Raw genomic sequence first — 23550 nt, forward strand, 5'->3', positions numbered from 1 at the left:
TTTGATAGAAAAATGGTCCACCAAAATCCTGTTCTTTGGGTATGGTACATTAAATCTGGCTGTTTTGGTATGGAATTTAGATGCAGATTAGTTAAATAACTTGCATCTTAATTTCTGTATAACCCTATGCAGACATTCAAATTGTACATATAATGCATATCTCCATTGAACTCTGCTTGTAGGCAAGAGTTGCATCAACTGTGTAAATGTTAGGCATGAGTGGGGCTGGGGAGTGGAGATTCTTCCATGTATGGCATTTGAACATTGGTATTTGGCTAAGGTGGCAAAAGCGTATATGGATTAGCTACCAAAAATTACAAGCCTTTAAAAAACTTGTACAAGGGACAGTGGAACATGAATGGAGCACTCCTTCCCTTCTTTGCCAGTCCTTCTTATGACTTAAAAGCAGGCTAGTGAAACATATTGCAAGCTAGAAGTGAGCGCACTACCTCCTCTGCGTTCATGCTTGGTTTCTATGATGAGTGTGCAGGAAGAGGTGAAGTGGACTAAGTACTGGGATGAAGTGATCCATGCCTCTACAGCTATCCTGCATGGTTACTATGCCACACATGCAGGAAGGGGCCACATCTCCCATGCATAGATGCTTAGTAGGCTTGTGGCATTGTCACAGATTGCCCTGTCACTTTGCCACCAGCATGTACATAAAACACAAAAGCCCACCCTTTGGATGCTCAGAATCCATCTGCTGCTAGCCCGCTGTGATAACATGTAGGACATGCAGCATTGTGCTTCACTTCCCATGCATCCAGTATAGAACTGAGGCATGCTGGGGATTGCTTTGTCCCTTTGCTGCCAGTGTGCTGTGTTTCTACAATAAAGGTGTGGGAGATTTGATTGTTAATGTGTCTTGCAGAAGTGCAGCAGGAAGCATTACTTCTTCCTTCCACCACCAGCTTTCTTGGTTTCTGTGCTGGATGCAGGGGAGGAAGCTTCACCTCCTACACACCAAATATTGAAATGCAGTGGTCTGCCAGAGGAAGGATGAAGCGCTTCATGTCCTAGACAAGGAAGGAGGGGGCTTACTCTCCTCCCCACCCACTATAGAAATGCAATGAGCTGCTGCATGGAATGGGGGAAGGAGGGAGCAAACAGGTTCTCTCTTTTGGGCAGTTCATTCACTCCCCTGTGATAAATTCCTTATCACATATGACAACTGGGCAATGAGTTAAAAACAAGGCTATACTAGGTTTACCGTATTTGGTAACTAGCAATTTATCTTACAAGGCTATGAAACTAGTTAACCCTGAAGCATTTGAGATGTGCATATGTGTGTTAACATTTAAACATGTCATTTTTCACTTGTGGCAACATTCTAATCTCTACCTAAAATACTTCATGGAACCCTGTTACCTACTTCACACTGAGGTGTGGTGCTAAGAGAAATACTTCAAATGCTCATTAGCAGTAAGGTCTTTTTAATATTTTTCACATCTTAATTAGTCCATAAAATTTCACTTAACATACAAACTCCTTTCTTATGTAGTTTTTACATGTAGTTACCCTTAAAGCTGAGTAGCCTGTGTGTTAGACAAACCTGTTGTCAGTGCACATATAGTTTAAACTGATTGCTAAGCAGCATTAATTTTCCCCCAAAGTCTGTAGTTTAAAAATGAATTTGTGAAGTATAGCCTTGATACATCACATCTCATGTTTTATTCCCAAAAAAGGACCACTGGTGGGGTATCTGAGAACTGATGGTGTCTCTAAGAATTAACTGATAGACACTGACCTGTCTAAACATAACCTCTGTTTTAGAAGTAGCATGCTAGTTTTGTAAAAACATGTCCTGTTTCATAATTTTTGGGCACACTGTGTTGTGCATTGAAAATCAGATTCCTATAAGCTTCCCCTAAAATGTGAGGGTTAAAACAAGAACCATGTCAGAATGTTATGATCTTTGTACTAATCAATACAGTTGCATTCAAGTATTTGAGCTAAAAAACTGAAATAGAAGATGGAGTTCTGTGATTCTTTCGTTGAGTGTTTTCTCTGTTTGTTAGGGTAGTAAGGGATGCAGGATCAATATAGTGTAAGGTCATGCAGGTGTTATCTGTAACAGGGTGAAAATTGAGCCTTCCTATTCTTATGCAGCATAGGAATTATTTGCCCCTTAGTAAATGGCTAAGTGCAAAGTTCTGTATAATTCATGGCATCAAACCAACAGTTGACAAGGCAGAAGATAAAAGATCCTAAGTTATGTGAATGTCTCTGAAAAGGAGAGAGCCTTTAACTCATTCAGACCAGAATAAATCATGACCACACAAAGCTAATAACTGAAAGGCTTTGTATGCATCTTGGATTTGTCCAGGCTATACAATCACAAAGGGCTGGAAGGTAGTGTGCAGGATGGGAACCCTCTGCTATTTTACTGCAATCTTCTGTAGCAGACTGTGAAGATTAACAGTCTGTTGGTATTAGTGAGGGGGATTTCCTTCTGTGCAAAGTGGTTTTCCAGTTATAGTGGTCAGCTCTTAAAGTTGTTGAAATCCTCCACCCCCTAATCTTTGACCTAAAATATGCATAGTGGTCCTTGTAGGGTTCCATCACTATAGAAGCTGTAAGTCTGAGCTTACATGTGCTCTGAGGGGACAAGAGCATGCAGAAGCAGCCATTGTACTTGGCTGCATTTCCACAAGGTAGGAAAGCAGCACAGCACTGTGGTGGCTGCCATTTGTAGGTAAATAGTGACCTGAGCAGTGAGAAAGGGGTTAATAGGCAAGTGTGTTGGGCTGTCAGCTGTTTACCCAACTTGCACAGTTTCTATATTCCCCAGGTAAGTAGCACATTATTTAGGTAATCTATATTGTATTGTCATAATATCTGCAGAAAAATTGCAATGTCTTTATTATGGCATGTATGATATGCCAACATGGACTTTGAAAATTAAAGTTACATTCCTCATGTGAAGAGGCTGTTACAGGATACTTTCATAAAAGTGTGTTGTAAATTGACACTTCCAAATATGTAAGAAACCAAAGCTAAAGAGGAAGTAAAATTAGGTCCAAGGGCTTCTGGTAGCATAATTACAATGAAAAACATCTAGCTGTTTAGACTATTAAGCTAAATGATGCTAAGTTCTTGATTTTTTGTATAGAGTACATACAAATGTTCATGCATATTCCTTCCTGTCTAGATCTACTGTGTATACTAAATACTAGAAGTAATATCCCCCCCCCATTGTTTGGGGCTTAAACTACATTTAGATAAATTATGGTTGGAAGAATGAACAGTATGTTGTAGTGCTCTACTGTGATAGACAGGCTGAACACGACCCATATTGTGCATGCTTGTGATAAAAGTGTGTACCATTGAATTAAAATCCGTATCTTACTCTGTGCAATGATACCTTTCACAGTATGGGGTGGGGATTAATGTCTCTTTGCTTACTTGTAATTTGGATGAGTAACATAGTAGTTTACCCATGAGGCTCATGTTCGAAATGTTTTCACTGTTGAGTAGTATTCATTGGATACTGCTTATAGCTTGCTACAGTTTTTTCTTTCAAAGTTAAGATGGTTCTGAGTTCATAGGGAATGCAGATTTAAGATTCATTCCCTATGCATTTTGAGTGAATACTCATATTAAAAAAGCGAACAGCAGTGTCTTACTCTGGCAATTTCCCTCAGATAACCATGCATCCTTACAGTTACAATTTCCCATAATGTCCTGCTTGGAAGAGAGTTCATTTCTGCTTATGCATTACAATTTTCAGACCAGGGAGGGAATATGCAGTGCCAGCATGAGTAGCTAGTAACATGCTTATTTCCCAGTATTATTACACAGAAGGTCATCAACTAAAAACAGTTAAGGAGGAAAAAGCCTTTGAGATGGGCAATCCCAGGATGATGATAATGCAGCCTAAAAGGAAGGAAACACAGTTTTTGCAGTGTTCGTTTCAGTATGACTAGGGCAGTATTCAGCTGTAAAGCAGTGATGATTCTTCTTTTGGAATATTGTTCAGTTTCTTCATTTTTAAGAAGGATGGGTTTCAATTAATGATTTCAAAGGAAAGCAGTCTGAAAGATCTGAACAGAATGTTTTATGTTTGGATGAATAAGAAGGTAAGGGAATTCAGTTGAACCCTGCAATATGCTGCAGATGTGATAGCAGTGATAGGTCATGACTGATCCATAAAAATCCAAACTTTGTCCCATTACCTTTCTTATTGTATTGTGTTTTGTCTTAGCTTTAGCTTCAAACTTATGCTTGTTACTGTAAATTAGTCTTCCACCCATAAAATCCCTGTTCCCTTCCTTTTCATTGTCCTAGCAAGTTGTCAACCTGAAAATGACAGAAAAGGAACTTCACATTTCTTATTGAAGCCACCGGCTCTTTCTTACTTATTTTGCCATTGTTTCAGATCTGTCTTTTCCACTCATGGACCATCTTGGACTTCTCCCTTTCCTATCCCGCTTGCCTGCGTCCCGCTCATTAATCCTGTTGCCTTTTTCACATTTCTATGAACCACTTCATTTGTGCTGTATCCACTGACTGCTAAGGCCTAAGCCTGTGCTGTGGTTATCTTTTATCACTAATGCATCCTTCTCCTTGGAGATGCAATGTCAGTGTGTGTTAAGTAGTTGGATTGTAGAGTTCATTACATTGAACTCTACTTTGTATCTGATTAAATAACTGAAAATGAGACCAAAAAAATGAAGAACTTTGCACCAGCCATAGTGTGTTTTGCTTCTTTTGGAACTAGCTCTGCATAGAGCTTCATCTTTCACAGTTTGAAAATGTGGGAGGCAGTGACCTTGACTTTCAGGTACTTGAGTGTCTTCCTTGCATCCCTTTAAAAAACAACAAGACCAAGCCTAACTTGCTTCACCAAAATATTGAAGTACTGTCAAGTGCTTTAGGGGGTGTCAATAGCAGGTGTTACAGATTTTCTGTCTTGATAAGTTAAAACAATGCAAATAAGCTTTTAAGTCTTCCAGTTTTTGGCTTATTTGCTACAATTCCTTTTACCAAAAATAGGAACGTTAGCCTAACTGGATTTCCTCTTCTTTTTCTTAATCTGTTTTGCAGCTCTCCTAGTGGTCAGCCATATGTGGCTTCCAATGTGGATTTGACTGGGAGTACTGCAAATCTGATGGCAGGGAGTACAAAATCCAGAGCAGCGTGAAATTTCCTTATTTTCCTGGCACATTCTTACCGGTAAATATTGTGTAAATTTAGCAGCCTTAAAATAGTCAACTGATAGGGAATTAGACTTCAAGGGGGAAACTCTTGCTTGTTTGATGTAATGCACCACACTATACTTAATAAGTGTACAATAGCCATTGAGATGCTAGGTTTTTGCAAATTAACAAGAATGATGAATATGCATATATCCAGATGCTCTTCTTTCTTATTCAGTTCCAGTATAAGTTAAAATATGGTAATTATGCAAAACATACTTAATAGCATTCGTTCTGGACTAAGTGTTGAATTGATAGGTTTTCCAGTATTGGTGTCATGTGAGATTTTGTTTTTGCAGGGAGCTTTTGACTCTTACAGTTCATAGAAAGAAACAAATAAGAGGGGTACTTTGTAGGAGCACCTGGGAATCCATGAAAACCTAATGGATATTAAGCATTAGGCATGTCTGTCCCAATCAGTTGACACCTATTTTTCTAAACTGATGGTAGTTGGAGGTTTGCTGAGCTGTTTTGAATGAACTTGCACTTGCAAGGCTGGCTTTATTGCATATGCTTGTTTTGGTTAGATTATATAGTAGTCTGTGGCTACAACGTGGAATTTTGAACACTGTAATCTAAAATGTGACTTCTGCTGATTCAATATTTTTATCCAAAAGATCTTTTAAAAAAATACTGTGAGTTCTTTACAAGCATATTTATTCCTTGAGTTGAAAGGATTTTTCTTCAGAAACATGGTCTGGCAGGGCTGAATTCTGGATTCTTGGTTCACACAAACAGTGATTTATTGGAGGGGGGAGCAGGGCAGCAGAAGGGTGGGGAGATGGGGTTAGAGAAGAAGTGATGACATCATCCTCTGGAGTGCCAGGGTGACAAGACAGTTCCTTTTCGCTCTGGCAAATGAATGAGGTGGTAACAAGGCTTTCAAATATTTTTTAAAAAATTGGGATTTCTACTTCATCTTAGTAATTTAAACGTTAGCACTTATTTGAAGTACTGCTTGCATTTATAACTAAACACTAATGAGTTCATTCAGATGACTGAAGACCTTTTAGTAAAGTTCACTTTGTTTAGGAAGTTTTAAACCTGTGCAGTCAGAAGTAAGCACCAATAAGTTCAGTGAAGCTTACTTCCAGGAAACCATGCATAGGGCTGCAGTCATGCTACAAAAAAGTTTAGTCCTTATGGTGCCACAGGACTCCTTGAAAGACCAGACTTTCTTTTTTTTTTTAGTAGTAAAATTTATTTACAGTCAGAACTTGCATCTTCTGATTTTTTTTCCTTTGAGGAAAAAAGCTATGAGGGGCAGAGTATGATAGCAGCAAAAACTTGTAAAACAACCTGTCATGTCTAGAACAGACAAACAGCAATTGTTTTTTCTAATGCAGAAATTAAAACTATTGCCATGCAAATGCAGGCAGGTAAATAAGGCAGGTAAATAAACAGACAATTTTATTGTGTTTGAGAGATCTCAGGATTAAAAATTCTCTTCATTAATAACCCAAAGTTTTAAAGATCAGCAGATTGCAGAAGTTGTTCACTAGACGCCTGCTTTGAGTATTCAGCTATGACAGGAATTGGCCATCCATGACATATAGTCATGATAAAGTGAAGCTTACTTCACACTTGGTCTGCAAGAAATGGGGGCCAGTGGCGATGTAAAGTTTACTGGTCGCCAACTTTCTCTGAACGTTCCTTACATTTTGTAAATGATTGTCTATAGCCACCCAATAGATTAAGAAATGAAATAAATGGAGAAAAGGGATTGCTTTTAGCCAGGAAATGAGCTTTCTTGACTACCTATCAATTAAAAGATAAATTCTGGCTACCTGCCCAATTAATAGACCAGTCCTCTATAGTGCCTGTAAAGTTCCAATCTACAAAAATGACAGGTATTGCATTTTTTATACACACAACTTGTTTTTATGCATATAACCTTATTTATAAATGTCCCTATTGTCTTAAGGAGAATTGGTTGAAATACATTAGTCCTTTTTAATCACACTTGCAGGTTGCATACAGGCTTATAATGTTTGGTGAACAAAGAACAAGGAAATTTTTTCTCTGTTGCCTTGCCTGCTCCCACAGGATAGCAAGTATCTAGTTCAACCCACTTTCCTGTCACAGAACATTGGTTTATAGGCTGTGTGAAATGGCTGTCACTACTTCTGTTTTAGTAGCTAGTGGGGAATTTAAAAGCCAAAAGTGAAGTCTGAAATGCACTCCTTTCTCTTTGGTTTTCCCTAGCTCCTGGGGCTGAATAAATGGAAAATAGAGCTTCATTGTACATTCATAGATAGATTTTCAGCATTATTCAGCTCCCAAGGGAGGGGCATACAACAGTTATGTCACTTTACCTACTAATTTAATTTTGCTTGTATTAGGCAAAACCTGCATCTGAACTGGGCGATGCTGTTCCAACCCCTATTGGAATGGGACAGAGTGAGAGAACTGTGGGAACTACCAAAAGAGATGCCTAAACTTGAAAAAAGGCACAAAGAAATTTTCTTACTCATATTGCACTGACTATCACATTGCTTAATCTTTAATTCTTAGTAGTGTATTCTAGCAGTAAACATGTATGGTAAATTGAACAGTAAAGTCTTTAAAAAATGGTTGTGTGTTAAGATTTTGCTATGTACCAAATCGGTTGCAGTCTTAGGCACAAGTGCACATGCTTACAACTCAGTGAAGCAATGGATTACAGCCTGTCAGACTCCATTCCAGTTAAATCAATCAGAATGGTCTATATTTCCTTTTCATCTTTTTTTTTTTAACCGCTTGCATCAGTTTTGTTAAATTTTTGCTTGCTTCTGTTTTAGGGAGCTTTCTAATAATGCCAGTATTGTGTGGTATTTTGGCGCTGCATTTATAAAATTAATCTTAAACTATGTGACCCTCACCCAGATAACGTGTATCCATGTATGGATTACTGATTGATTTAACCGGAATGGCGTCTGCACAAATTGCACAAAAGCCTGCTTCTTTGTAGGAAAATTATCCAAATCCAGCACAGTGTAAGATGCCTGCAGAAATGGGTATATCTATCTCTCAGTGTAACATGCAAATGCTATGTCCGTCATCGAGCCCCAGTGGTTGTGTGGCTAGAGCTACTGGTAATGAAGTGGCTCACAAGTATCTCTGAAACTTTCCAGTGTAGTCCAAAGCATCTGGAGGGCATCAGATTGGCAATGGCTTTACTTTGGAATGCAAATTGCATACATGTTCCTAGCTACTATAACGAGAGGGAGGTTTTTCAGTCTAGGCCCAATTGAAATGTGTGAAAGGGCAATAGCGTTTTAAGAGGTCCACATTCCATCTCCTGTATCTTGCCTTCTCTTGCCCTGGGCTGGCCTTCATTATGAGGTGAATTCCATGTCCCGAATCTTACCTGTTGAATGCCAAAATACTACAGTTTGGACTGTGTGGTACTAACACTCAGGTTTCTAGGCCGTGTACCTTAATTTTGATACAGTGGTACCTCCAGTTGCGCGCGGAATCTGTTCCAGAGCTCCGGTCAGATCCCGAGGTGTGCGTATCCAGAGGAGGTGCTGCTTCTGCGCATGCGCGTGGTGCGGTTTACCGCTTCTGCGCATGCATGCTGCACATAGAGCGCTTCTGCGCATGCATACACGACGAAACCTGGAAAAATACTTCCGGTTTTGCCGTCCACATATCCCAAAGGATATTTAACCGGAGGTGAACGTATTTTCATGAGTGACAAGTTTGTATGAAGTCTAGTTAAGGATGGAGTTTTCAAAAGGTAATTACTATTATAGAAGCAAGTCTTTGGGGGCTTGTGTCACTAGGAAATTGCCTTTTTAGGTAATGGCTAATATTATCCATCAAATAGTAATAGCATATTGTTAAAGGTTTTTGTGATTGCTTGCCCATCTAAAAATACAATGCTCTAGGAAAGATGTAGCAAGATGTTTGATGAATTCTGAATTAAAATGGTTTAAATTATGAGCTGAAATCCGAGGTTGGTAATACAGTGGTACCTTGGTTTAAGAGCAGCCCGGTTTATGAACTGTTCAGTTTACGAACTCCGCAAAACCAGAAGTAGTGTCCCAGTTTGTGAACTTTAGCTCAGTCTAAGGACAGAAGCTGAATGGTGGAAGGGCACTGGCGGCGGGAGGCCTCATTAAGGAAAGCGCGCCTTGGTTTAAGAACAGACTTCCGTAACGGATTAAGTTCGTAAAATGAGGTACCACTGTACCTGTGTTAAGGTAAATTAAGGGAAAAGTCAATCAGAGTTCACTCTTGTCAGAGCTGTTTTCCTGGCAAAACAATTCAGTAGTTCACTTCTATTTCTATGATGTGATCAGTTTTTTTATGTTTCCATTTAAAAGTGTGGTATGTGAAAATACTTTTCTAGTGTAAAAGTACATTAAGAACAACAACAGAAAAACAGAAGATATTTCACATTTGCGTTGTTAGCTATCCATTTTCTGCTGCTTTCTGACTCCAAAGTGATTATTAATGAGATAGTTGTATATTCTTATTCTGACAGTGCACAACAAATATTCCTCTTCTATAAAGGAACCATTTTACATTAAACAGAAAAAAATGAGAAAAAAGCTGTCTCTGAAATACAGAAATATGAACTGTTGCTCAGAACCTTATTGCAGTAGTGAAATGTCTTCAGTACCTGTTTTTAGCAGAAACATTTCTAAAAATCTAATCCATTAATAAAATGTTAGTGGGGAAAGCAAAACTTTGGTTATGGGGTAAAGTAAAAATATATAAGTAAAAATTAATTAGCAAGGAGCAGTCAGTGTTCATCTTAATCTTTTAATAGATATTTTAGGGTAATTAAATAAAGGTTACATCAGCATATGGAAACTTATCAGACTGGTTTTCAGATTGTATGAAACAAAGGTGCTAATGCCTTGTGAAGATTAATATATGCTATGTATGTATCATGAATGATGTAAGAAAATTGTTAATAACCCTCCTACACATTTGACAGTTTCATTAAAAAAACTCTGGGGTCAGTTAGATCCTAGTCATATTCAAATAACTCCAGCCATTATGAAAACACTAATTAGCACATTGCTGCATCAACATAAAACACTGTAGGTACTTTCTTGCCGTTTAGTTACTTTATTCATATCTTTGTATGTTTTTGAGTTGAATGAACAAACATAGCAGTAAGATATTAGGAATCTGCAAGATCCCTTAGGAATTAACATTCAGATTCATTCTCGATCCTAATGACAACCCCATTGATCCTTTTGAAGGAAGGGTGGGATATAAATAAAATAAACCAATTAAATAAATAATCCCTGGATAGTTGTACCTCTATACTTACAAACAATAGTTGTATAATTATTTCATACTTGTAACACCACGTTTGGTAATTGTAAAGCTTTTTTAAAAAAACAAAAACTTAATTTGGATCCACTTGACCCTAATCTCAGATTAGTAACCTGTTGTTGTTTTTTCTTCTTCATGTGGAATGGTAAATACCATGTGTGCCCTTCTGATGAAAATTACCCAGCTGTTGCCCTAACCATAAAGCATAGTGAGCCAGCCTCGGGCAACATATTTTGGAAGCAGTAGACCTGTTTTTGAATGACTGTTTTTGAAAATATTTTTAAAAGTTGTTCAAGTGTTCTCAGAAACGCCTCTAGAATGTATATGCTCAATGCCTTTCTCTTGAGTTGCTTCTCCAGAAAGAGAGAGGCAAGTAGGAGTGACTTCTTGGTGGGCTCAACAGGAGAGAAGATAGTGACTTGGTCCTTTCATCTCAAGTGCTGAAATGGCTAGAGAAGATATTTAGCAACCTGACAGATTTTCCAGTTCTGTAGACGGTTTTAAACTGAAAGGAAACAGTGCTACCTGTTAAGTTTTGTCAAGGCCATCCATGCTTTCATTTGTTGCTATGTTAGGTGAGCCCCCTCCTTTACTTTGCATGAGGCAGTGGCAAATTTGGCAGGAAATTAAGCAGTTTCCACTTACACTTGCTGACCCTATTGCTGGGTAGAGGGAGAAAAGAATATGAATACCAATGGAAAGTTCCCCAAGCAAGGAAATGGAGCTGGGCAGTTTTTACACATAGAACTCTTAACACTGTGATGCAGAATGAGTTAATGGAATGAATAGTAATCTATATATGCAATATCAGAAATAAATGGTAGCCAGCTAAATTGTTATTTTAGAGGCTGTTGAGTTTTTAAAATATTGCGGTGTACCCCCAGTGCTTGAGAGGAGTGCTTCTGTTATGAAACAAACCTTGTAACCATTTTTATTAACACCCCTTAAGCCAGTGGTGGCGAACCTTTGCCCAAACTGCAAAACCGAAACCCACTTATTTATCATCTCCCTCCCTCTTCCCCCCTTGTGCCGGGCGCACTCCCCAGCGAGCTGGCTGGCTCGCTCTTGGGCTACTGCGATGGGGAGGACGGAGCAGCCCTGAGACCAGGTGAGCAGGGGCGGCCAGGAGGAGAGGGATAGCCCCCAACCCAGCCAGCCAGCCCAACAGCCAAGCCCGCCTGCCTGCTCTCCGCCCGTGATCCCGGCGTGGTCTTCCCCATCTTCCTCCCTTCAGCAACGTCGCCGTGGCAGAGGGGTGAGGTTGGGTTGGGCCAGGCATGCAGAGAGACGGCAGGCGCAGGTGCCCTCCTAGCCCAGGTAGGTCAGGCCCACGGGGGGTGAGGGGCCTGCAGAGGATTGGAGCGGCGGGGGGCAAAAGGGAATGGGCGAGGCCTGGCTTGGAGGGGGGAGCTGGGGACTACCACCCAGCACCGGAAAAAGTGCAGGAAAAAATCACAAGGGTCAAATAACGAACACTGCTCCGCCCAATCAGAAACAGCCACTGCCGCAACCAATTGAAAAACAGACCAATAGCCGAACAGCAGCAAAAAAAAAAAAAAGTTCTGGGTTTAAGCAGTGGATGCACGCAGTAGCATGGGGAAGAGCAGGAGCACAAATGGAAAAAACAACAAAACAGTGTGGATGGGCCGATGACGCGCGTGCCAGCAGTGAGAGCTCTGTGTGCCCACTCTGGCACGAGTGCCATAGGTTTGCCACCACTGCCTTAAACTATGGAGTGCAGAAGGGCACAGGATCCAGACTGGCTGTTGGCCCTAAACCTGAATGCTTTAATGGTATATAGTGTGTGTGAGGAGGATGGAGTCTCCATTTTGCTTCCAAACAGAAGATAATCACGCAGATTTGCTATTGGAGGCAATGATTATTGATGTTTACACAGTACTTTAAAATATATTTTTATATTTGTTATAAAACTTTTCTCTAATAGATCTCAATTCCTTCTACTTTGTATTACAATTGTTCATGCTTCATAGGGGCCATTGAGACTTGTTCTTCTGTACTCAAGGCCAGGAATGTTTGTGTGTGTGACCTGAGGAAAGGATATGGCAGACATTTTCCCTTCTTAAGTCAAGCTGGGAGCGCTTTGTTAAGATTGACCACAAGTGCTATTCCTCTGCACAAAGGAGTTTACACCTCAAATTCTCTCCCATCTTCCACTTGCATAGCAACAGAAATAATCAAGCATTGGGGAATCCTGTTTATCAGAAAACTTAGTGCCTATGGGGTTAGCTGATAAAATGCCAAGCAGTGGCAGTATAATGGATCAGAATAGGTGGATCAGAATAATCCAAACTCTGTTTTTCTTTTTCTTTTTAATGATTCAGGAAGGTACTTCCAATTAGCATGTATTAAATGTCACTGGCAGATTAGACATTGTGCGGAACGTAGCAACGTACTGTTCACATTTAGGGAATGCTCAAACCATGGTTTGGAGGATTGGGAATAAACCTTGGGCTCATGCAGGGGTGGGGAACCTTTTCAGTCTGAGTGCCTCGTTCCTTCATGCTTAGCCTTATGGTAATAGTGCTTGGGGACAGGGGCAAAATGGGTGTGACAAAATTGGGTGGCGCAACAGGTGCAACTCTAGTCTTGGAAGTGTAGGCTACAGTCCAGTCATGCAAAGTTCAGGAGGTTTTGGAGTTACTCATATCAAGCCAACTTCATTTTTTTTTTAAAGCACACTTAAGTGACGAGTTTTTACAAGCCATCAAATGTATGGATGTTATGACATTAGCATAGGAGTGAGGTTGCCGCTTTTTCTTGTTTGGAAGTACAGTGGTACCTCGGTTTACAAACTTAATCCATTCCAGAAGTCCGTTATGAAACTGAGGCACACTTTCCCTAATGAGGCCTCTCACCGCCGGTGCCCTTCCACCATTCGGCTTCCGTTCTTAGACCAAGGTAAAGTTCACAACTTGGACACTACTTCCGGTTTTGCGGAGTTTGTAAACCAAATAGTTTGTGAACAGGGCTGTTCTTAAACCGAGATACCACTGTAATAGTAATTATTGCCTTCATCAATGATTGGCATTATTCTAGTATTCTAGTCTATAAGAAGGGAGGTGCTTCTTTTAAGAATTTTGTTTTGGCAATGTTTCCTGGAACCACATGTTGTTCTGTTATTTCTGACAGGAATGCCCAAAGAGAAGTACGATCCACCTGACCCACGGAGGATGTACACAATTATGTCCTCAGAGGAAGCAGCCAATGGAAAAAAGTCACACTGGGCAGAGTTGGAAATAAGTGGTAAGTGGAGAGCTATTGGATACACGAGAGTAGCATGGCAAATAGTCTGGTATTGTGTTTTTTGTGTTTTTTTAAAGTGTTTTACTTAGTTTTATTAAATGTTTCAGCACAACAATGTGGTTTAAAATCCAAAGCAATTTGATGGCTGATTCGATTAGAAATTTTGAACAGGCAGTGGGAAATTTTGAACAGGCAGTGGGAAAATATGTGGAGCCCACCCAGGAATTAAATCAGGAGTGTGCCCTGACAGAACAGGCCCAACAGGAATGTGAGCTTCTGGATTTGACAAATGAACTTGGAAAAAGCCAGATTTGGAAAGAAAAAGTTTGGTTTGGTTTGGAAATGGGGGGTTGGAGAGACCCTCCTATGCAGGGACGTTTGGACTTTTCAAGTCTGGCAATGGGCCGTGAGATGTTTGGGATTGTGGGGGCTCTCAATTTTGGAGGGATTTTGAAACATGTTTTTAAATACCACATGGAATTCAGTGTCGATTATGGAAAAGGGGCTGATCTGTCGAGAAGGGTCAAAAATATTGCTAAGCTGGAGTTCCCACGAGTGAAACGAGTAGGAGACAAGGGAAAATACAGTTACAAATATGAAGAAGAGCTGCGGAAGGGACATGGAAGAGACTTAAGGGCCTCGGATATAAGGTTACCAGGTTAATGCGCCAGATCGATGGGATAATAAGGACTGACAAAACCCGGGACCAGGAGAAAGGGACGCTGGATGAAGATTGGATTTGTTTTTATTTCTTTTTTTCACTACTAGGACTGTTTTATAAAATTGATGAATGTTAGAAAAATGTTGGGATGAAACTACTTGGCTTTAGTAAAAATGTTTAAAGAATTATGCAAGAATATTATGGTTATGAGAAGTTGGTAAAAATAAGATTTAAGTTTTAAGTTTCAAGGTTTTTTATAGTAAGATAAGATTAAAATAGTTTAAGGTAATGTAATGACAGAATATTATGAAATATGGAAAGGATTTGCTGTGACAATTAACAACCAGGATACAAGGAAGGGGAGGAGGAGGAGGTCAAGGAAAGAGGGTAATGACAGTTGAGAATAATGGATTTGTTTTTAAATGTTTTTAAATGTTTGTGGTGTATTTTTGTTTTTTTTCTCTCTTATTTTGAATTTGTATATGTATGGTTGGAAGTGGCTTGTTTTTCTCTTTTTCTACTTTGTTTTTCTTTTGTAACTTAAAAAATTTTTTTCCCCAATAAATATTTAAAAAAATAAATAAATCCAAAGCATGTTAATTTTTTAAATTTCAGTATCGTAATTAAATTTGTCACCCTTTGTCAAACACAGTGTGAAAGCCTCTTTTGCTTTGTAAAAGACTGAATCTGTGCAAAAAATCTGGCTTTTAAAAACATCCAAAACTGCAGTCCAATACACATTTACCTAGAAGTAAGTCTTATTGAACCTGATGGCACTTACTTCTGAGTAGACATGCAGAGGATTGCATTGTAAATTGCTGAAATACTTGTGGAAATGAATGCTGTAAATTAAATAGATGAAGAATTCTTTCTCTCTTCTGTTTTGAGTTTACTTCCAATCTGGATCCTGCCCACAATGTCTTCTGAATCTTCCTGTCTACATGCTTGCTGACAAGCAAAAAAATAAATCTGAAAGCTTGATGACTGAGAACTTCACTTTGCAGAAATTACATTCTCTTGAGCAACTTTTATTATAATGGTTGTGGATATGGTAATGCTTCGTATCAGTTTACCCAATACTAGGCTGAATAGTCTGTTATTTCCTGATTCCCTTTTTCAAATAGTGGTTTTTTTTTGTCTTCCCAATTCCAGCCTCTCATAAGGTCAGAATTTTGCATACTTAAGTTCTTTAAGAGCTTTCAGGTATATGCCATCCAGACCAAGGTTTTAACTGGTAAATCTCTTATTCTCTCTTTTTTTATTTTACGTGTAGATTTAAAAGACCTTCACATTTTGTCCTGGAGGCATTTCAGTTCTTTAAAACTGATCCTCTAATGTGTGTGTGTGTGTGTGTGTGTATTAAAAAAAGAAAATTTCCTCTTTACAGGCAACTTACCATTAATATATATGTTGAATTTGATAGCACTGTGTTCACTGTTTTCCAATTGATTCAACAAAACTCCCATTTCTCAGCCAATTGTGGATACCTCTTTCCATTCAAGTCCAGGGTCTCTTCCCTCCTAGTCAATTCCATGTTCAAGGACAGCCATCTATTACATCTAGACATGTTATGTGTTGCAATTTTGAATGTAGTCCATGTGAGGGTAATTGTAGCCATTGATTATTACACTTTCTCCTTTATCTGATTTCATTCTCCATCACTTTTGGTCAAGGGAGGGACATTGCATCAGTGCTACAATCAAATTCATATTTACATAATGTGACTTATGATCTATTCTGCTTTTTGACATTCTAATTAACACTACCCCAACATGGCCTTCCTTGTTCTTTCTGTATATAAAAGGATACCTATATCTCAATGATTGTCATCTTCCTAACAGGTTCCCTTAATGTTGCAACAGCAACATTCTGTTTTAGTACTATGCACCCAGGTTTTTCTCCCCCTGCCTTTGCTTAAAAGCCTCTAGCATTAGAATATAAAAGGCTATATATACATACATTTCCAAAACACCTTTTTGTATACAGTTTATCCTACAATTCCTTTTTGTCTCTTAAAATCACTGTTATTTTTGTCCTGATAATTTCTAAGCTCTCCATATCCCCTAGTTTAGCCACCTGAGAGTTCCTAAAAGGTGAATCATCCTGAGCCAGATGTTCACCAGCTCCTGTTGTTTTCCCCTCAGAAATCAGTTTAAAAACTGCTTTGCAACCTTTTTGATGTTAAGAATCAGCCATTTACCCCTGATCTTTAGTTTCTGATTAGAAACATAATAAATGATATATGCTGATTTACTATGCTTTGGCAATTAGCCTATTAGTCAAGTATTTTGTAGGTACTGGTGTAAAGATCTATAAATCTCAAAGGCAGCAAGTTGTCCATGCATGCAGGTATTTTATTCTGGTATCAATGAGTTCAGTGATATTTATTGAACTCAGTACAGAGGTTGTTCTACCAAAATGTAATGCCAGATCCTTTAAAAAAAAAGATTCTGGAACCTTGGATTTTAAAAAAAGAATCTGATTCTGTTGGGAGATTTCTTAGCATTTCGAAATATGTATCTTTCTCTTTTGCGGATGAATTAGTACCTGTTGTCTAGATCAGGGGTTCCCAAATGGTGGTGATGCACAAACTTTACTCAAGTGGTCTGCAGCAAGTCTGTAAATACAATTAAATATCATAGAGTATCTAATATAACACATTACAGTTGCTACAACATGCAGAAAAATCATAAAGTGGTCCATCAAGACCCTCAACGATTTTCAAGTGATCTTGGGGGAGGGGGGAGTTTGGGAACCTGTTGATCCTGCTTCCCTTACCTCTGATTTCTGCTTTATTATGAAGAAGCATTTGATCACTTTTGAAGCACAAAAGCCTTGAATTCCCATTTCCATAGTGCATCACAAAACTAAACAAAAACGGTGGCGAGTTAAATTTTTGGGCATATATTTCAAATGTATCCGTTGAAATACATTTTAAAATAAAAGACAATTGAGTTGGTGTTTTGGTGGCTGAATTGAAAAGTACCTAACACAAAAAGGGGAAGGAGATAATTGCAGAAACTGTTTTGCTGTTTTGATTCATTTGCAGAAGTACTTTCACAAATGCAAGACGAGACAGAAAATGTTTCCCTCTTGTCTTTCAGGGAAAGTAAGAAGCCTAAGTTCATCCTTGTGGTCACTGACCCACTTAACAGCTTTGCATCTCAGTGACAACTCCTTATCCCGTATTCCTTCAGACATTGCCAAGCTTCACAATCTGGTATATTTGGACCTGTCATCTAATAAAATCCGCAGTTTACCAGCAGAGCTCGGAAACATGGTGTCACTCAGGTAAACAAAATGCATCTGTGAGGCCAGTATGATGTTATTCAGGTTTCTGTATGGTTTTGTATTGCAGTTTAGTAGTAGTAGTAGTAATAGTAGTAGTAGTAGTAGTAGTAGTATTTATTATTATTAAGCAGAAAGCTATCCCACGTTAGCTTCTTGGCTGATTTATTTCCAATTTGTATTGCAATCTTTCTGCCTTCTGGTGCTTGGGGAGGGCTGAAATATATTGGTGTTCGCTTCTGAACCTGCTCCAAATTTCAGGAGTATATTGCCCAGCTATTCAGAAAGAGGTTAAAGTTCCATTTTAAGCTCTTAGCTTGCTTTATGGCTCCTCGGATAAGGAGTCAATTTGAACCTGGATGACTGGTTTCAAACTCCAAAGTTTTTCTAAAAATATATGTCCTTTATGGGAATAAACAGCTGTTCATATTTTTGTTGCTTATTTGAAGTGTTACATTTCCTAAATCCCAATTTGCCATCCTGAGTTCTCTCTTCATGAAATCCTGTAATCTTGTGTGTAATGTGTTCCCCTGAAAAAAATGATAAATCCACTTACTTTAATGGTTCTTTTTCCTGCTGGCTTATTGGTAATCCCCATGGCAAGGTTAAAACATTTCTAAACAAGGATAAAAGCAGCATCCACCTTGATATTCAATGCAATACATAAAGGAGTGGTATCATGTTGGTCATAATAAGTACAGTCACATAAATTTCATAAAGCCTACTATTTTAATTGGTGTGTCATTATTGTGATGCTTTCTCAAAGTTGCTACTAGCAGCTTTCTGAAACTGTTCCGTTATGTGTTACCATATCATTCTTACATGCATCTGGTATTGGAAGAAGGTGCCAGTGCTGGACAGTCCAGCTTTTCATACTAAGTGGTTTGCAAGGGTACTTTGACACAGAACCCATGGGCCACACACTGCCTTGTAATGTGGGAGGTGGGAAGTGGAGCCAAAATTTGACCACCACCAGCCCAGCCCTTGTGCTGCCTTCCCAAAACTGGCTAACAAATGTGCTGGGCTTTGGGAAGGAGGTGTAAGGCTCTGACAGGCTCCTAGAGCCCCACCACCACCTTCCGAAAGCTGGGAAAGCACTAATTAGGCTTTGGGAAGGAGGATGGAGGACTCTAGGACCCTGGCAGAGTCTTCATGCCTCCTTCCCAAAGCCCACCATCTTGCTTACCCAGCTTTGGGAAGGCAGGTGCAAGAGGACTGCAGTTGGGAGCATCAAAATGTTGCTGAGGGCCACCAAAAAAAGTCCTCAGGGAGTGTGTTGGAGTGCCTTGTGCCAGTGTATTCTTCATTTTGCTGCAAGGAGATGTCTGGCAGTCTACTAAATGTTTCCACTGCATGAAATGCTGAAAGAATGGTGAGGAGAAAAGAGGATCAAGGAAGGAAGAAAAGTCTTGTTCCACCTCACCCTCCTCTCGCCCACCTTGTCTCTCACCTCCTGTTTCTATGCCTTCTTCACAATGTGGGGAAAGACAAAATTATTGTGGGGGTGGGGGAATTGTGCTCAGTAGAGGAGCACTTCAGGGTGTGTTTCTACAGAGGACTAAGCAGACCCTCAGTTATTAGTTTGTGGGCCAAGGTAGTTGAAAGTGCCTAGCTGATCTAGGCTCCTAATCCAGTCCCTGAGAGGATGGCACAAGGGCAAAGGTGTCCTCTAGATGCTGTTGGACTGCAGCTTCCATCAGCCCTGGTCATTATTCTTGTTGCTAGGAACTCAACAACATCTAAAGGGTACCACACTAGGGAATAGGACACCTGTGTGCTTCAAAAGGCTGAGGATTGGATATATTTCTTGGGGGCATGAAGGAACATTCATCCGTAGTACTCTCCCTTTTGTGCTTACTTAGCTAAGCAATTTTTAAAAGAAGGTAGAGAGTCTCTGCAGTTGGCAGAAGCCTCTGATCCTACCTAATAGCCCAGTTTTCAAATGGTCGTAGGAGGTGATTATGACTAATAAAATATGAGTTGGAGTCCTTTCATAGATGTTCTTAATGAGCAAAGCTACCTGCTTTCACTTTTATCTCTTCTTCAAGAGTTAGGTTGCTGACTGCCTGGTAAACAATCTTCTCTTACCTAGCAGGTTTTCTTAAAAAAACCCAAACCTCAATAGTATATCAGAAGGCTAAAACTATAAAATAGCTCAACTTTGTAGCTGCTTGTGATGAAAAGAAGCTCAGGAAATTGTGATTTCGGTGAACTGAGCAATGAATTAAGGCGGGGGATGGGGTGGTAAAGAACCCCAGTAGCTTTCTTATAGTTAGCATATTTCTTATAGTAACCACCTTACATTATTTTGTTTAGTAATTTTGACTGTAGGAGTACTTTCTCCATAGTTTTACTTCATTAATGGTTTAACAAGTTTATGTTTAGAAGATGTGCTAGTCAGTTTGCTTTAATTTATCATTGTCTTTAACTACTGCAAAATCAATAATCTTTGCTGTTCAGTTTTCCATTGCTTTTGAAATGTGCTATGTTAGCACAGTTTCTCTTTTGTAGTGAAACAATTTTCATTTAAAACAATTAACTGTATATATCTTACTACTTTTGTCTTCATGTGACTTGCTAATAGGGAACTCCATTTAAATAACAACCTGTTACGAGTCCTACCATTTGAGCTGGGAAAACTCTTTCAGTTACAGACGTTGGGTTTGAAAGGTATGAATTTTAACTATTTCCCCCATGCCCTTTGTTTGCAATTTTCAGTTGATCTCATTCCTCAGCCAGCCATCACTTTCAAGCTGACATTTTAAGAAATAAAATTACTACCTAAACTAGAAATGGCATACTAAGATTCAGGCACTTTGAAATTATGATTTTTACAAATTTCTCTAAACTGCAATTGTTTTGAAAAACATTTTCCACCTTTATAAGAAGTTCAGTTAATTTTACTGTTTCTTTTTGCCTGTACAACCATAGAGTCCATATTATTGTGTGTGTGTGTGTGTGTGTGTGTGTGTGTCTGGTTCTTTCTCTCTTCTCTTCTCCCCCCACCCCCACCACCACTCCAGAGTGAGAGTCTGAGATTTTCAGCAAAAAACAGTTTCCTGAACTAGGCACTTTAAAAATAAAAACCTCATGATGTTCTTGAGGTCTCATTTTCTCACCCTCTTCCCCAAACATTTCTACAGGAAATCCACTTACACAGGATATACTGAATCTCTATCAAGAACCAGACGGAACAAGAAGGCTACTGAATTATTTGCTTGATAACCTGGCAGGTACTGCAAAAAGAAGTAAGTAGTGACTTCCTAGAACACTTATTTGTGGCATGTAAAATAAATATCATTATCTCCTTATTATTATTATTATTATTATTATTATTATTATTTTGTCTTCTGCAAATAGTTTCAACAGAACAGCCACCTCCCAGATCTTGGATTATGTTGCAAGAACCAGATCGAACAAGACCAACAGGTAGAACTGAATAAATCTGTGCTTTTTTTCCAGTCAGTGAAATTTTGTATTACCTTGCCTGTGCATCTTCTTTCCATTTCACTTTATTTTTTATAGCAAGTAGCATAGACATTTTAAGGGGGAAGTCATATATGTTTAGAAATTGAAACATCTTGCGTTTCTCATTCTTTCGAAAATATTCTATAACATATTTATTGAAATTTTCAAAATATTACAAAATAAAAATTAAAAAGAGAAAAATACAAAATAAAAATAGTTAAAAACAACTCAATCTTTCCATTACTTATTTTTCATTAGCTTATTTCCCGGACCTCCTCACGCCTCCCTTTTTTGTATTCCAGTTCGGTTTGTTGGTTCAGCAAATCCTTCCCCTCTTTGATTATCCAAGTCTTTAATCTTAAAGTATTGTAACGTTAAATTTTTACCTGTTAGTAATCCATTTTTCATATTCCCTTATAGTATTACAGCTAGAAACCACTTACTTTCTATCCAACATCATTCTAACATTCATTAATTTTACAATATTTCTGTAAATAGGCTTTAAATTTCTTCCAATCTTCTTCCACCGACTCTTCTCCCTGGTCTCGGATTCTGCCAGTCATTTCCGCCAGTTCCATATAGTCAATCACTTTCATCTGCCATTCTTCCAGAGTGGGTAGATCTTGTGTCTTCCAATACTTTGCAATGAGTATTCTTGCTGCTGTTGTGGCATACATAAAAAAAGTTCTGTCCTTCTTTGGCACCAATTGGCCGACTATGCCCAGGAGAAAGGCCTCTGGTTTCTTCAAGAAGGTATATTTAAATACCTTTTTTCAATTCATTATAGATCATCTCCCAGAAAGCCTTAATCCTTGGGCACGTCCACCAAAGGTGAAAGAATGTACCTTCAGTTTCTTTACATTTCCAACATTTATTATCGGGCAAATGATAGATTTTTGCAAGCTTGACTGGTGTCATGTACCACTTGTATATCATTTTCATAATATTCTCTCTTAAGGCATTGCATGCCGTAAACTTCATACCTGTGGTCCATAACTGTTCCCAGTCAGCCATCATTATGTTATGTCCAATGTCTTGTGCCCATTTAATCATAGCAGATTTCACCGTTTCATCCTGAGTATTCCATTTCAACAGCAAGTTATACATCTTTGATAAAGTCTTAGTTTTGGGTTCTAACAGTTCTGTTTCTAATTTTGATTTTTCCACCTGGAAGCCAATTTTCTTGTCCGAATTATATGCCTCCATTATCTGATAATAATGAAGCCAATCTCGCACTTTATTTTTTAGTTTCTCAAAACTCTGCAGTTTCAATCTGTCTCCCTCTTGTTCCAGAATTTCCCAATATTTCGGCCATTTGGCCTCCATATTGAGCTTTTTCAGTGCTTTCGCTTCCATCGGTGACAACCACCTTGGGGTTTTATTTTCAAGTAAATCCTTATATCTTATCCAGACATTAAACAATGCTTTCCTGACAATATGGTTTTTAAATGCTTTATGTGCTTTGGCCTTGTCATACCACAAATATGCATGCCACCCAAAAACATTATTAAAACCTTCTAAATCCAAAATGTCTGTGTTCTCAAGAAGCAGCCATTCTTTCAACCAGCAGAATGCTGCTGATTCATAATAAAGTTTAAGGTCTGGCAGGGCAAATCCACCTCTTTCCTTTACATCAGTTAATATTTTAAATTTTATTCTGGGCTTCTTGCCCTGCCAAACAAATCTAGAAATGTCTCTCTGCCACTTCTTGAAACAGTCCATTTTGTCCAAGATTTGCAATGATTGAAACAAAAATAACATTCTTGGCAATACATTCATCTTTATAACAGCAATTCGACCTAACAAGGAAAGCTTCAAGTTTGACCATATCTCTAGATCCTTTTTCACTTCTGACCAACATTTCTCATAATTGTCTTTAAATAGGTTTAAGTTCTTAGCGGTCATATTAACCCCCAGGTATTTTACTTTCTTAGCCAATGTTAAACCTGTCTCCTTCTGAAACCTCTCTTTCTCAATCGGTGTTAAATTTTTCTCAAGCACCTTAGTTTTTAACTTGTTCAACTTAAATCCTGCCACATGACCAAATTCCTGAATCAATTCTAATACTCTTTTAGTACTAGATTCTGGCTCCTGTAACGTCAATACTAAATCATCTGCAAAAGCTTTCAATTTGTACTGTTTGGCTCCGACCTGTATACCTTTGATCAGACGGTCCCTTGTGATCATATTTAGCAGAACCTCCAGGACCGAAATAAAAAGCAATGGGGAAATTGGGCAGCCTTGTCGTGTCCCTTTCTCTATCTTAAATTCCTCTGTCACCACATTGTTAACTATTAGTTTAGCCTTTTGTTCTGAATAAATTGCACTTATACCATTTTCAAACCCTTGACCAACCCCCATCCCCTGGAGATTTTTCTTCATGAAACTCCA

General features: G+C 38.8%; 1 protein-coding gene across 3 annotated transcripts in view; it reads left to right on the top strand.

Moving 5' to 3' along the window:
• The window catches only part of CNOT6 (CCR4-NOT transcription complex subunit 6), a 41203-nt gene that overhangs the window by 3622 nt on the left and 14031 nt on the right, over positions 1-23550 (top strand). For 2 of the 3 annotated variants that reach the window (XM_080996045.1, XM_080996044.1), the window contains exons 2-6: positions 13629-13742; positions 17508-17694; positions 20276-20361; positions 20835-20939; positions 21052-21120. In XM_080996045.1, coding sequence (XP_080852171.1) covers positions 13631-13742; positions 17508-17694; positions 20276-20361; positions 20835-20939; positions 21052-21120 — 559 coding nt within the window. In that variant the 5' untranslated portion in view covers positions 13629-13630. Of the gene's footprint in view, positions 1-5049; positions 5179-13628; positions 13743-17507; positions 17695-20275; positions 20362-20834; positions 20940-21051; positions 21121-23550 lie in introns of all 3 variants that reach the window. The other variant, XM_080996046.1, reaches the window with a different exon arrangement.

The sequence above is a fragment of the Podarcis pityusensis genome (assembly GCF_964106645.2).
Source record: "Podarcis pityusensis genome assembly, chromosome: 2".
Lineage (NCBI taxonomy): Eukaryota > Metazoa > Chordata > Lepidosauria > Squamata > Lacertidae > Podarcis > Podarcis pityusensis.